Here is a 15,333-nt window from a genome sequence, read left to right on the forward strand (position 1 = left end):
GCCCTGCAGAGTGTTGCTTGGCTTCCCGTCAACACATGCCTCCCCAGTGGCGTAGTGTGGGGGGTGCCAGGGGTGCCGGCCGCACCGGGCGCAACATCTGGGGGGGGCGCGAGTCCAGAGGGAAAGGACAAGTTCCTTCCTCCGCCGGGCTCCCCGACGCCACCGCCAGCCTTGTGCCCTAGCGCGCGCGCGCCCCCCGCCGCTGCTGCAGCTGCGCTCCACTCACTGCTCGCAGGAGGAGGAGCCGCTGCACCAGCGCCGACGCCGCCACCACCGACGCCTGGCCAGGCACGGGCAGCCTCCGCACCTCACCGCCGCCGCCGCCGCCATCCCCTCGGCCCAGCCACAGCTGCTTCTGCTGACTGGAAGGGAGGAGAGCTCCGAGGGGCCTCGACGCGCCCTGCCCTCCCCAAAACCCTCCGAGAGGAAGCCGGTGGGCGGGCGAGGGTCTCCCAGCGGAAGGGGGCGCCGCTGGCTCCGGCTCTCAGCGCAAGTCTCAGCCGCGGGGGGGGGGGGGCGAGGACGGAGCGCGGCTGGAAGCCCCCGGACCCGGCTGGGAGGAGGAGAGGCGCTCGCCAAGCCCGGATCTGGAGCGCCTCGGAGCGCGGGCTCCACATACAGCCCAAGGAGAGGAGGGGGCGGGGAGGCGCCCGAGGGGAGGGGGCTTCGGCTGCCTCGGCCCGCGGGGGCTCCGCAAATAATAAATTTAATAAATCCCTGCTGAGCCTTTGGGGGGGGTCCTTGGCTCCTTTGCTCGCCCCCAGCCCCAGTGGCGTAGCGTGGGGAGGTGCAGGGGGGGCGGCCGCACCGGCCGCACCATCTGGGGGGACGCGCTCGCATTCGAGTGCTAAAATCCACGGGTTAGGGGGCGCAAATCACTTGCCTTGCCCCGGGTGCTGACAACCCACGCTACGCCACTGTGCCTCCCCACTACATGTGTGCCAAAAATAGTGCTGAAAGGGGGTGGGACGGAATGGAGAGATTCCCCAGTACGTGTGCCTTGTAACAGAACCCCAGCGTAAGTGGCTCCCATAGGGGAGCTGCAGAAAGGGTGTGTGGTTGGTCAAGGAAGCCATGGACTCAAAAGGGTTGAAAACCACTGAGCGAGGAAAGACACAGGAAGTGAGGAAAGTGTATGGAACTGCTTGGAGGTTGAGCAAAGGACCAGCAACAAGCAATTGTCTTCCATTTGTGCAGGTGCTTAGACCATGAATCAAAGTGGTATGTTATGATCACAGATCCTCTCATCTCACATAGGAGATCAGTATCGCCACAAAGTAAGGAGTCAGTCTCTGTGGAGCACACTCTGAATGTGAGGAAGCCAGGAAAGCAATTCACCCACCAGTCTATGTGCCCAGCTCACACCCAGCTGTCCATGTTGCCAGTCATTGAAGCACCCACTACCAGGATCCCTCTGGCCTCTGGGAAAATATCATCAGAACGTGCAACAACTTCTTTGTTGAGATAGGTCTACTCAGAGAGCCAAAGCTGACAAGTGTTTTAATATGCACTTTACTTTTATAAATAAAATGCCTTGAAAGGGATCTTGCCTTCTGCCTTCTCTTGGGGCCTCAAAGCTCTTCCAGGTCTTTCACGAGATGTGGGTTTTTGGCCTTCAGTGCCTCATACAGTTTATTCTTGCACTGGAGGTCCCAGCTTGGCACAAGCCTGTAGAGCTCTCGCATCTTGTCTGGGTTAGTTTCCTGGGCAATGATTTTTTGGTATTGCTCCTCACTGAGGACGGAGCCATACAATCTATCCAGCACCGGTTCCACTGGGGTGGTCCGTTGGATTAGCGCCTCCCTGTGCTGCTCGATGAAGTGCACGCTGGAAGAGTTTGGAAGCTGCGGCCCTGCCAGGAAAGCGAAAAAGAACGGAAATCTTGCTACACGTTCACACTGCAGGCTTAAAACTTGTTGCCCAACTCATTCCCTCCTCCCCCACGCCCTGGGAATTGTAGTTCCATGAGGGGAGAAATTGCTAACAAAGCATTCCTAGTAGCTCATCTGCTCCCCGCTCCCAGAATTCTTTGGGCACGCCATAACTGTTGAGGAAGTATAAATCTGAAATACAGTAAGTGAGAGCAGTTGCAAGGGAGCCAGGGCTGGGGCCAGCCCTACCATTAGGGAGAGTGAGGCGGCATCATAATTTGGGGTATCATGAAACAACAGCCCATTGTCCGACAATTAATTCATTACAGTTTCACATAGTATTACAAAGCAAGCAGGGACAATGAATAAAATGAGCATGGTGGGAGATGAGCCCAAGACTTCCAAATCACGTCCAAGTTTCTCTTGGATATGTTAAGAACTGATACTCAATTTAAAATGGAGAAGCTCACACTGTAAAACTTCAAGGGAGGAATTCAACGTCAGCAAAGGCAGTTCTGCTTGCCAGATGGAACAATTTCCCGACTCCTCCCTCTGAACTCTGTTCTGCAGAGTTTTATGACCCTCCAGAGAAGATTGAGGCGAGCAGAGCGAGGAGAGGACAAAGTCCCATTGCCCTGGTGGTGCCTTGTGCTGCCATGCTGAATTAGTTGAATCTGGGTGGGAAACGTCTGTAAAAAAACCCTAGCTGAGTTGAAAGATTTTCATCTGGCACCAAACCAAATGATAAGCCCAGACCACCTTATCCAGGAGGGCTGTTGTTGAATATAGTCACAAACGTTACTTTTTATTTTCCTGCAGTGCATCTGCTACTGTATCCTCAGCCCCCTCTGCTCCTATTGGGAGGAAAGTGGGATACAAATACAAGGGAAATTAAAACCTGCTGACCTTGTGCTGGGTGTAGAATAGGAGAATCCAACTCCCCTGAAATTAACTCTTCTGAAAAAGAATAAGAGGCAGTCAAAGAGGGAATGCCACCAGTGGACCTTTTCTATCCTGCCTCCTTGATCCTGCTATGATCCCTTGATCAAAACTCACTTTTTTTCAAATGCGCCTTCCAAATAATTTCAGTTGTGCCCTTCTTCATCAGGTAGAAGTTGAACTTGTCTTGCATTTGCTCAGCAGACAGTTCTGAGTACTGCTGCAGTTTCTCTGCATCCAGGTATTGAAACTTTAGTTCCTGTGGGAAAGAATGAAACCTCTGTAAGTGTGAATCTGGCTTAGCTCAACCCGCCATTGCAAGGGAGACAAATTAAAGGGTGAAGAGGGATTCTGGTTGAATTTCTCCCATTCTCAGACTTCACAGTTTGACTCTCCCCCAGTAAAACTTTTCATCATATTTGTCTCACCTCAGGATAGACTGTGACATCCTCTGAAGCCTTCAAAGATACCTGAGAACCAATCATCAGCGGTTTCAGGGTCACAGGGGGTTTCTCTATTCTCTTTGAATTTACTTCACGCTTTTCGACCGCCTGGGAATGGCAAATGAATTCACTTTTTAGATATGCAAAGAGGGAACCAAACTTCTTGAAGACCGGATCCCTATGACCTTCTTGGCACCGTAACACCAGCTAAGGCAGGAATGGGGAACCTGATGGCCTCCAGATGTTGTTGGACTCAAATCAACCCCAACCAGCTTGGGTCAGGGATGATGGATGCTGTAGTCCAAGAGCACCGGCAGATACTCAGATTCCACATCTGTAGTATGAAGAAAATTAAACCACTATGGCACCAGAAACTACACATGGGGAACTCAAGCCAGAGCTCTTGAACTGGGCAGCCTGAACTAAGCCTGAGCTAGTTGGCAGAGAGGTACCAGCAATCCTGCGTCCACCTGCATCTTGTCTTGATGAGACCATGCAGGAAACCACAGAAGCCATAAAACCTCAATATTTGAATGAAGCATCAGAAGACAATTTTAAGAAAAGTTCAGATTGAGAAGGTAATATGACAATGTGCTTTATCTCCCATGTGCCAACACTGCAAATCAGGAAGAATGTTTTTCCTCAAGAGTTCTTATAGACAGTTCATAATTATCAAGCTGATTCCTTAATGAACAAAGCTGAATTTGTTCATCAGTAAATCTGAAGGAAGCCTTACTTATTTCAGTGAAGGCTTCCAAGAAAATGTGCTTAGAATTTTGTTTTCACAAGTCAGTGACAACAACGTTTGTTTAGAGAACCAGGCAGGACATTTGGCCTCTAGCAAGCAGGCTGGCTAACAAAGGAAAAGGGTGGGTTTCAATATTGCAAACTTCACTTTGAAACAAGAGTGTTGGTGAGAAGCTAAGTCACCCGGTGGAGGGCAACTGTGAATCTTCTCTCTAGCAGCATGTTGATGTTGGCTAGAAGTTCGGTAAAACAGATCAAGTCCAACAAAGATAAGTACAGTTCATGCACCCTAATGAATAATTTTGCATAGGTTTTCTCTCATGGTTAGAGTGATCAAGCAAAAGATCCAGGTAATCTGCAACACCAATCAAAGTTGGAGATTCCAAGTTACCTTTACTATGGAAGGGTCATTTGGCAGGAGGTACAGGTGAAATGTTGGTGTTTCCAGTCGAAGTCTCTGATAGAGCAGTACAACAGTGTTGATCTTTTGCTTAAACCACTTTTTGAAAATGACCCCAAGGGAAGAGAACTTGGGGTTTTCCAACACAGCATGGTGAGGCTCCACTCTGTCTGGCTTCTCCAGCCTCATCTCCCCTTCAACAAAATGTGCCACGTAGACATGGGAACTGTCGTCACCTGAAAAGACAAGCATGTTAGCAGTGGGAAAGTGAAACTTAACCCCTCCCTATTTCAGCTCCTGCCAACCTAGCAGTTCGAAAGCACGTCAAATTGCAAGTAGATAAATAGGTACCACTTCGGAGGGAAGGTAAACAGTGTTTCCGTGTGCTGCTCTGGTTTTTTTAAAGAAGTGGCTTAGTCATGCTGGCCACATGACCCGAAAAAACTGTCTGCAGACAAACGCCGGCTCCCTCAGCCAGTAAAGGAAGATGAGCACTGCAACTCCGGAGTCGTCTGCGACTGGACTTAATTGTCAGGGGTCCTTTACCTTTTTATTTCATGCAAACGTTTGTTTTCTTATTGTCTTTTAAGAGGTTTATAACATTGTTTCACAGGACAATATGCTCACATGGCAGCTTACAACAGAATGCGAATCATAGAAAATAATAAAGCAGCACAGTTGGAACATTTTGAAAAATTACAAAAGACTAGTAAGCCAATACTACTGATTTCTAGAATCCACACTGCAGGCCCCATAGCATTCTGGAAACGTCAATGGAAGTTATTCCTGTTTAGGATTCTTCCTATTATGGTTATAATGCTGGGAACTTTCCCCCCGCCATACCTTCAAGACACAAGAAGTGAGGGACGTGAATGGCTGCCACAGCTTCTACTGCATCTACTTTAATGTTGAGCAGAGGGCCAGCGACATGCAACTCCTCAGTGGTCTGTTCTTCCAGGTGCTTCGGCCATGAATCAAAGTGGTATGTTACAGTCACAGCTTCTTTCGCATCACATATGAGATCCGTATTACCGCAATGGAAGGAGCCAGCCTCAGTGGTGCACACTCTGAATGGCACAAAGGGAAAGATGAAAGGGGAATCAGGTTGAACATTGTATTTGAGAGCAGAAGCAGTAAAGGAGTCTAGAAATGTTGTGAAATGCTGAAAAGCTGCAGAATCATTTAGCATGCTGAATCACTGAATCCTGAGGATGAGTCATTCTTTTTATAAATATTGTATCTGTTTGCAGGCAGACCCAGTGTCCCTGGTGTCTCTGTCTGCAGTGACTCTCTGAGCTTTGTGAAGCGTGTGCACATTGAAGACTCTGTGTGACTCAGTAACTCTGTGTATGCTCTAAAGCTAACTTAATCTTATGTTCACTATGCTGTGAGAACCAGTGTGGTGTTGTGGTAAGAATGATGGACTCGTAATCTGGTGAACCGGGTTCGCTTCCCCGCTTCTCCACATGCAGCTGCTGGGTGATCTTGGGCTAGTCACACTTCTCTGAAGTCTCTCAGTCTCACTCACCTCACAGAGTGTTTGTTGTGGGGGAGGAAGGGAAAGGAGAATGTTAGCCGCTTTGAGACTCCTTAAAGGAAGTGAAAGGCAGGATATTTATTTTAACACAGTAAAACTTTTATTCTTTTACTGAAGAAGATTCTGCGTTATTAATTCACGCTGCGCGTCAAACATGAATTGGGAGAACTTCCACACCTGGTCTAATTGATATTTTTGCAGGAGATGCTTCACACACTGAGTTATGGAGGTAAAATATTGACAGAAGGACATCTCCTGGTCAAGCATCACTCAACTGAAGCACAACTGCTATGAGGCCACCCAAAAAGTAAAAAAGGTGGTTTTTCATATACAGAGAAGGTGTTTTTAAAATGGTGCCTTCATGCAGAGCAAAGCAAGCTGGTGAAAGTAACTACTCATCTTCTGTTTACCTGTGTGTTGATGATACGAGATCATCAGGGAAATTTCTCATACTCGGTAACCACGGCAAGAGTTTTGTAACCCATGTACCCATTTAGCTCTAAACACCAGACCAAAAAGCACACTGCTTTAAAGTGATTGGGAGGGAAACCATGCATGCCACCTTGAACTCTTTGGGAGAAAGGTGGGATATAACTTAAATCATATCAATAAAATGTTTTTAAGTGTGGGAATGTTCAGGGGTGCAGGAGATGATATATTGTGAGATTATATCCTAATCCAATTTGTGCTAACAAGTTCCCAAAATATCAGCAGAGTTTATAACATTCCCCTTTAAATTCGAAACGGTAACTTCTGCACAGGTTCGCTAGAACCTCTATAATAATTACTCTGGTAATTTCCCCTTTTGTTTCCTCTTAAAATGCAAGACACAACACAGTCTTTATAAAAGTATAAAAGAGTTTACTCACGTTCTGTTCACAGTATGATCCCAGAAGGCAGACACGCTTAAAAAGGTTACATACATTCAGAATCTATCTTATAGCAAGATAGTCCTATCCTCCTCTCTTGGCTGAGAGCCAAGAGGGCATGTTGCTCCTTCAGAAGATGAAGATGAGAGAGATGGCTGCCTGCCCTGTGCTTTTATCATTTACCTGCACAGGTGAGCCCACACCCACCTCTGGTCACATGTGGAGGAAGTCCGTCCCCAGGAAGTTTACCTGCTTGCTGGACAGACATCCCTCCCCATGTTTTAACATGTACACTCTAGGAATGTTGTCATTGACTGCTCCTGTGTTTACATCCCACATAAAGGAGGAGAAACAACAGTTCCTCCAAAAAAAATGCAGAGTTCCATATTTTTCACTCTCTTGGAAATAATAAGCAACAGCAATGCTCCAAGGTAATGATTTTCCAGCTGTATTTGAGGGACCCAGGAGTTCCTCAGTGAAGAGATCAGGACTGGTGGGTAAGCTTCCTTGAGACAGAATTTGCCCACCATGGCCAACTGTTCATTGCAACGTGCAGAACATACTGTAGATGTACTCTGTGTATGTTTTAGGGAGCACCACCATATATGATGACTGTGAGACCCACAGAAACCAGATGTGCTCTGTGGAACAATTAAATGTAAAAACCATTCCCTGAATGGAAAAGGTTTTTAAATGTCTGATGGAGAGATCACTCACCTGTATGCTTCGTTGCCCCTTTCTGAGTCCCAAACCACCTCTGGCTCTATTTGACCAGCTGCCTTGAGTGGAGTTTGATCCAAATCTGTAGAAGGAAGACAATTATTTGCCTGATGACTGTTGCAAGGAAGAAGTTAGTTGAACTGCCCTTGAAGTTTAAGAACTCGAAGTCAAACTCACCATGTATTGCAGATAGAAGAATCAGAATGGTACCTGGATGTGCCATTTCTACACATTCCAGAAACCTGCAACAAGCTTGCTCCCCTCTTTCCTGGATTATACTCAGCAATTTTTCACTTTTTAAAATTTTCAACATTTCGCAAAAGTCTCTGTATTCTTTCAGAGTGATGACATAGAAATAGTATAGCACATCTACAAAATATCCAATATGTTGTTCAAGAATTTCCATTAATTGTTTTCTTCCCTTGCAGATCATCTCATTACTAGAGATTGTAGAACTTTCCAATGACCTGTGGCAGAAACATTTATTTTATTTAGGTGGCAGAAGGTGGGGAGAGGAGAATTAGAACATAGTTAGGATGCAGACTGCTCCCTTACCATAAATGCCAACCATGCTCCCTTGGCCAGCCCCCTAATAATTTTCTTCTGGGGACACAACCCCCTCAATATTTTCTCCCCACCACTGCCCACCCACCTGCCTTCCCATCTCCCTCCCTTGGTTTGCTGTCTACCCCCAGCCAGGCATCACTCTCTGTTTCTGGCTTTCTTCCAGGAGGAGCAAAGTGGGACACAGCAGTGGCGGGGTGGTGGTGGATGTGAGTGTGTGGTTTGTGTGTGTCTGTCTCCTACCTGGCTTCCCATCCCTCCATCACTTGCTCACTCCCTCTCTCTGTGTGGCACCCTCCTGCAGTGGGGACAGCTGCCACCCAACCTACCATGGTGGCAGCCGGAGCAAGATGACCGTGCCTCCCCAGTGGGTGATGACATGGGCAAGGCATGGGCAAGGCGGATGCCTGGCTGAGGGGAGGCAGCTGATGTAGGGACAGAGGGAGGCAGAGCAAGAACCATGGCCATGCTGCAAACACCAACACCGACTGCCTACACTCAATGCAGCTGCCTGGGTGCACACTGGCCTGACACCAGACTTAGTGCAGCGAGGGGGCGGGGGAAGTAGGCAGGCCTGCCCCACCCATATTTTGTTTAAGTTGGCGCCACTGTCTCTCACACAGAATCAAACTGTTGGCCCACCTAAATTCATATTATCAACATGTTATGATGGAACTATGCTCATTTGTCGTATTATTATGAAGTTGCTTTTGTAGTGTTTGAAATTGGCTTATGGGTTGCCCTCTAGCCTCCCACCTCAGGGTTGCCTCAAGTTTATGTGAACCATACCACTCCTTGCTGTGGTCCTTTCCTTCAACCTTCCCCCAATCTTTGGGTTCCCTGCCCCCTAGGGGTTCTTTTCCCCAAAACAAATTCCAATCCTTACCGTGCCCTCCCAACTCGTCCCTCCACGGGGCAGGAGTGAGATGATAATCCCAGCCAAGCTATCCTGACTGTGAGCCATTCACTGACGACCACTTTGTCCCCCAAGCAACTGGAAAGTTCCCTGCCCTCAGACCAGCTTAATGTGGCATACAGGGCTGGAGGGTTAAAAAGGTCTTTCAGATACCAAGAGTCATTTGCTGGGGAGGCTCTAGCTCTTGCTTTCCTGCTTCAAGCAGCAGTTGGACTAGAATAGATGGCCCACCGAGTTCCCTCAGGTCTGGTATTCTATGACACAGGCAGGATACCTGCAGCCAGTGGACCACAGGTAGCCCTCGGATGCACTCCCTGGGGCCTTCCAAGGCCTGTGGAGCCCTGCCTCCATTCCCAGGTGCCTTTAAAGTATCTGGCAACCTGCCAGCATCAGTGGAAAATATGCACTTTGGTTTTCCTGCCCAATGGTTGAGGCAGAAAGTGGGAAAGGTCCAAAATAGCAATTTTCAAAGTATTTTTTCCCCAAGCAGGGGCACACACACATTTATTAAATTAGTGCTAAAGCATTTTTGTTTTAAGCAGGAAAGCTTGTATTGTTTTAAGATTAATGGATTTTACGTTTGTTTTGGATTGGAAGGGTTAGCTGAGAGGGGAAAACATTGGTATAATTGTAGCTAAAATTGTGGCTTCAGTCAATTATATAAGTACAGAAATTACCCTTTGGTGGCTTTTTCTGACGGAACCAGTTCCTCCAGAGCTTGATTAATTTTTGACGACAAGAATTCAGCTGGCTGGTGCCTTGAAACATGCATTTCGCAAAGTCGCTCTGCTGCTAGATATTGAGAAAGTGAGTGCATGTCAACGGCTTTACTGAGTCCTTTTCCCTTTCTACATATTTTTAACCATTATTTGGCACTGACACACAGATTTGGCAAAGGATTCACTTCTGTCTCATACAGGTCAGTCTGCCAGTGATCTGGAGTTATCATTTTGGGTGGCCTAAAGCTTAATGTGGAATGCATACTTCTTTCCAACACTATTTTGGCTGTTGATGTCATGGGTGACATACTGAAGGCACAAAGGCAGACAATACCAACACTACAGTGGCAAGACTTTTATTAGCCAAAAATTGGAAATTGCAAGAAATACCAACAATAGAAGATTGGCAGATGAAGATGTTGGATTTTTTGGAGCTAGCCGACCTGACTGGAAGAATCCGAGACCACAAAGAAGAGGAGACACAAGAGGATTGGAAGAAATGTAAAGAATATTTAGCTAAATATTGTAATATAAGATAACTAGAAAATTCTTGGAATCAACGAATAGGTTTTGGGGTAGAATAAGAATATGTGTTAGTAAATATTAAGGATTAGAATATTAATAAAGGAGAAGAGGTTAGTAAATGTTAGGAGTCATTATTAGAAATATGGAGAACTGTCATACAGGTGATATAAAGAAATTCAGTTAGAGGGGATGCAAGGGAGTCAGTTATAATGTTATGACAATTAGATATCTGAAGAAATATTTTGTGTGTGTGTTTAGCTTACTGTCTTGTGAAGTGTTTTTCTTTGTTGTGTGTTTTGTAATTTTTTTGTCATAAATGTGGAAAAACAATTTTTAAAATGGGGGGGGGGGATAATCAGAGTGCTTGTCTTGTGTGGGAGAGCCTATCGACCTGACAACCCATAGTATATGTGAAAAGGATCTAGGGGTCTTGGTGGACTACAAGCTTGACATAAGTCAACAGTGTGATACAGCAGCATAAAAAAATAATGCTATTCTAGGCTGAATCAACAGAGGTATATTGTCCAGATCAAGGGAAATAGTAGTATGACTTTATTTTGCCTTGGTCAAACTATGTCTGGAATACTGTGTCCTGTTCTGGGCACCACAACTTAAGAAGGATGTTGACAAGGTGGAACGTTGCAGAGGAGGGCAACCAAGATGATCAAGGGTCTGGAAATCAAGCCTTATGAGGAGCGCTTGAAGTAGCTGGGTGTGTTTAGCCTGGAAAAGAGGAAACTGATAGGAGATATGACAGCCATCTTCAAATATTTTACGGGCTGTAAACGGAGGGAGCATGTTTGTTTTCTCCTGCTCTTGAGGGTAGGACACAAACCAATGGCTTCAAGTTACAAGAAAGGAGATTATGACTAAACACCAGGAAGAACTTTCTGACAGTAAGAGCTGTTCAGCAGTGCAACTGACTCCCTTGGGATGTTATAGACTCTCCTTCCTTGAAGGTTTATCAGCAGGGGTTCTAACGTATCATCAACTTGCTTCCAATAAGTTGCAAAGGGAATGTGCTCTGCTATTTATCACTAGCGTGAGTGAGGGGGGGATAATATCAAAACAATATGTCATTTCCAACCTTCCTTAACATTCCCACAATGTCAAGAAGACATATTCAGATTGGCACATAGGTTTCACACACACACACACACACACACACACACACACACACTCCTGCTCAAGAAGCCTCCTCTCCACCCAGTCCCATCAGACTCAGCCAATGTTCTCCCTTCCAAGTTCCTTACCTTTCCTGGTGAAACTCGGGGGACATTCTGGCAGGGGCTCACGGTCAAAGGCTTTCAGCACCTCTGAAGCCGCTTCCACAGCATAATCCTCATCACAGTATGCAAGAAGCAGTTCTGTGAGCTCCCAAGCGTTTGCTTTCTTCAGCAGTTTCCTGGGGATACTGACATAGCCTTCCTTGACGGGGAACTTGCTGAGTTTGACCTTGAACTTCTTCAGATCTGACTCCTTCAATGTATTCAGTGTGGCCAGCAAGCATAATTGTGTAAACTGCACTGTGGTGATTATTGATGTTAGTAGAAGTATTGAACAGAAAAATCCAGCACTCCTACATTCCCCTTCTTTTCCTGTTGAAGCACATTGAATATTCCCCTTCTCTTCCCGTTGGAGTACTTTCAGACTGGACTAAGTAGGGAAGGGCTGTGGATTTGTAGTAGATCACATGCATGCAAAGGATCCCAGGTTTAATCCCTGGAGGATCCAGAAAGGGCTTGGAAAGATTCCTGCCAAATCCCTGGAACGAACTAGATGGACCCAGTGGCCCAATGTGCTCTAAGGCAGCTTCCCATCCTTCTAGCCTCTCAGGTGATTGAAGGAGCTCAGCCTGGCCCAGAAGAGAGAAACTGATCCAGGAGGGTTTGAAGACTCTCTTAACTTACAGGCCTCTTCTCAACTATTTGCAGGGTTCTACATTTATTTCCCACCTTGTTTCTGATGTTCCTTCTTCCCCGGGGGGGGGGGGGTGACGGATGCCGTGTAGTGTTTAGCCTCAGGTGCTAACATGTCTTGGGCCAGCCCTGGTTCAGATGGAGGGCAGAGGGGTGTGGGAAGATGCCACCTCATTTTACACAGGGAAGATTTACATCCATCATTCCACTCACTTTCACCCTGGACCTCCACCCACCCCCCACTCCTGGAATTTGGGTCTTTTCTCCTGCTCTGGAGGATAGGACTCGAGGCAATGGCTTCAAGTTGCAAGAAAGGAGATTCCAGCTAAACATTTGGAAAAAGATTCTGACAGTAAGAACTGTTCAGCAGTGGAACAGACTCCCACAAGAGGTGGTAGACTCTCCTTCCTTGGAGGTTTTTAAGAAGAGGTTGGTCATCTGTAATGGATGCTTTAGCTGAAATCCCTAAATTGCAGATGTCCATTGCGGTCCCTTCCAACTCTTAGATCCTATGATTCTTTGGAATGTTGCCCAGGAGGATATGGGGACTCTCCTGCTCGAAAGGTTTCCCCACCCAAGGACGAAGGCAACCATGGGAAGGAGCTGAGCTCTCGGTACTGACAGAACCCGCGAGGCGTCAGCACCATCAGCCGGATCGAACCCCCTCCCCGCTCCCAGTCCCTTACTTAGCCAGGTGATAACCGAGGGATCGTCCACCGGCGGATTGTAGTCCATTGCCTGCAGCACCAGGGCCGTCACCTCCACAGCATAAGCCTCACCGTAGTAGCTGAACAGCAGGTCTACGAGCTGCAAAGGCATGGCTTCCTTGAGCAACTCCTCGGAGATTCTTCTGACGCCCTCCTTGACCGGGAATCTGAGCAGTTCGCGCTGGAATTTCTCCCATTCCCCTTCCCCCTCCTTCAACTCCTGCAAAACGTCCAGAAGGAGGTACCTGGCGGATTGCAGATTCGGGTACTCAGGATTTAAGAAAATGAGGGCACGCATGTGATTTGTGGAAAAGAAGAACTTAGTCCCCATTGCGCTCATTCTCCACCAGAACCAGCCCAGCCAAAGCCTCGGCCAGAGAAAAACTCAGAAGATCTGGAGACTGTGCCAAGGCAGAGAGGCAGGTGGGCGCGATCCCCGGGCCAACTCGCCGGGAAAGAGAGAGGCCTGGCCGGTGAGCAGCAGGAAACCCGCTCCGAGAGCCCCGTCTCTTGCCCTGCGCGTCGCCTTCTTTTCCCTTTGGCGAGGAAACTCTTGGAGATCCTTCCTTCCCGCAGCAGCAGGAGACTGGAGGGCGGGGAGGGCGGAAGGGGCGTCTTTCCAGCAGCTCCCCTTTCGGGCTCCCCAGCCCAGCCCTGCGTTGGAAGAACTTGGCTGAGCGGTTCTCGGGGAAAGACCTCCGAAGGCAGCCCTCCCAAGATTTGCAGGGGCGCTTTGGCTGCAAGACGGGGGTGAAGAGAACCTGCTCTTGCTCTCCCTTTGCTCAGGATCTGAAGCCGGGAGGAGCACCCCACCCACAGAAAAGGAATCTGTGATTTTGTTCAGGGTGCTGGGACTTGTAGATCTCTCAGAGGTGAACTATGGTTCCCAGGATTCTTCCTGGGCGTGGGCTTGAAATGCGTGCCTTATGGCACTTGTGCTGCGCTCTCGGATGCTAGTTTCTAAGGGCGCAGCTGCGGAGATTGGCACAGAAAAACCTACCGGAACATTTTCCACACACACACACACACACACACACACACGAGACAGCGTGGCAATCGAGCGCACTGGAATATAACAAACCTAGGCAGTGAATGCTTTTATTTTTTAACTGCATGACGCATAATCCTGCCACAGAAACTTTCATTTACTTGCAGCGTGGCAGCCAAGATATTAAACCTGGTGGGTGGGGGTCAGGAGTACCAACTTGAGAAACACATGGGGGGGGGGGGCGGAGCGGGAGAAGCACAGCCCTGCATTATCGATCACATGAGGCGATGCACACACTGTCAGTCTGCATTTCTTAGTGCAGAGACTATTGATATGATGTGTAGAGATCTTTCCTATTCTACTTAATTCAAGAGGGTTCTGGAAGCTTGTGTGTGTGAAAGAAACAAGCAGAAGTTGAAGTCACCATGATTAATATTTCTCTCCTTTTTGAAGGTTTGGTTATCTGCTCATCCAAGTCTTCAATCTGGTAAGGTCACTGCTGTTTCTTTCTCCTACAATTTTTACCCATAACCCTCAATCTGCTTTTCATCCTCAAAGTCATGGATTTTTTTCAAAGATTTACACATCCTTCATATATAATACTACTCCTCCACCCTTCCTGATTGGTCAATCCCTACAGTCCAGTCATAAGTCTCATCCCACCGGTTTCAGTAATGCCTACCAGGTCGTATTTGCCATAATGGATAAAAAGCTCCAGTTCATCTTGTTTGTTTCCCATGCTCTGTGCATTATGGAGAGACAACTGAAACCATGAGTTGTTCTCTGCAGCTGCTTCCTTCCTGCAGTTTCTTGCCCTTTAGCAGGTTTCTAGAGCATCACCTCAGTTTCCTGTGACTAAACTAATATCTTTAGTCAGGAGATACTTCAGGTGAGATCCCTGCATTGCAGGGGGTTGGACTAGATTACCCTTGGGGCCCCTTAAACTCCAAGATTCTATGATTCTAACCAGATTCACCCACCCAATGCTGGAGATTTTGCATACAAAAGGGTTGCAACACGTAACTGGCCCACTTATCCCAGTAATTAATATCCAGATTCTGCACCCACAACATGTCTGCAGACAAGTCTCAGACCTGAATGCAGGACCTCCACCTTCTCCCTGAAATAATGTGAGGAGGGGAGAAAGGAGTATCATCAGCATCTTCTAGGGCTGGAGGAAATTTTCTACGCCATCTGGCCTGATGCAGAAAATCCAGCCCTACAGCATTTTCAACAGGTGGCTGTCAAGAGTCTGCCTGAAGACCTCCAGCAGGGGTGCCAACTTGAAAAAATATGAACAGCTTGCAGATTTAACATATAGAATAAGAGAACAAGCATAATATATCACAATATGTGGTACACACAAACCTTTTGAATGTCAATGACTGTCAACTTGGGGGGGTCACATATTTTATGAGGGGGCAAAGGGTCCTTGGCCACTAGGAACTGGCTCCTATGACCTTCAGTGA

The 15,333-nt window shown here is 47.4% G+C and overlaps 2 protein-coding genes across 6 annotated transcripts in view; both read right to left on the minus strand.

Annotated features, from left to right (window-relative positions):
* LOC310748404 (NACHT, LRR and PYD domains-containing protein 1b allele 5-like) overlaps positions 1-13,839 on the minus strand; it is a 39,859-nt gene extending 26,020 nt beyond the window's left edge. Inside the window, exons 1-11 of one of the 5 annotated variants that reach the window (XM_083584173.1) lie at positions 12,856-13,839; positions 11,504-11,776; positions 9,684-9,798; positions 7,704-7,993; positions 7,524-7,608; positions 5,244-5,467; positions 4,392-4,636; positions 3,239-3,361; positions 2,928-3,069; positions 2,778-2,828; positions 1,513-1,852 (exon numbers count right to left, since the gene is read on the minus strand). In XM_083584173.1, coding sequence (XP_083440299.1) covers positions 1,572-1,852; positions 2,778-2,828; positions 2,928-3,069; positions 3,239-3,361; positions 4,392-4,636; positions 5,244-5,467; positions 7,524-7,608; positions 7,704-7,993; positions 9,684-9,798; positions 11,504-11,776; positions 12,856-13,216 — 2,190 coding nt within the window. In that variant the 5' untranslated portion in view covers positions 13,217-13,839 and the 3' untranslated portion in view covers positions 1,513-1,571. Of the gene's footprint in view, positions 1-1,512; positions 1,853-2,777; positions 2,829-2,927; positions 3,070-3,238; positions 3,362-4,391; positions 4,637-5,243; positions 5,468-7,523; positions 7,609-7,703; positions 7,994-9,683; positions 9,799-11,503; positions 11,777-12,855 lie in introns of those variants that run through there. The other 4 variants (XM_083584169.1, XM_083584170.1, XM_083584171.1 and 1 more) reach the window with 4 other exon arrangements.
* The window catches only part of LOC310748416 (uncharacterized protein), a 376,897-nt gene that overhangs the window by 309,344 nt on the left and 52,220 nt on the right, over positions 1-15,333 (minus strand). The window lies entirely within an intron of this gene.

This window comes from Podarcis filfolensis (assembly GCF_964270895.1).
Source record: "Podarcis filfolensis genome assembly, chromosome: 13".
NCBI classification, from domain to species: Eukaryota; Metazoa; Chordata; class Lepidosauria; order Squamata; family Lacertidae; genus Podarcis; species Podarcis filfolensis.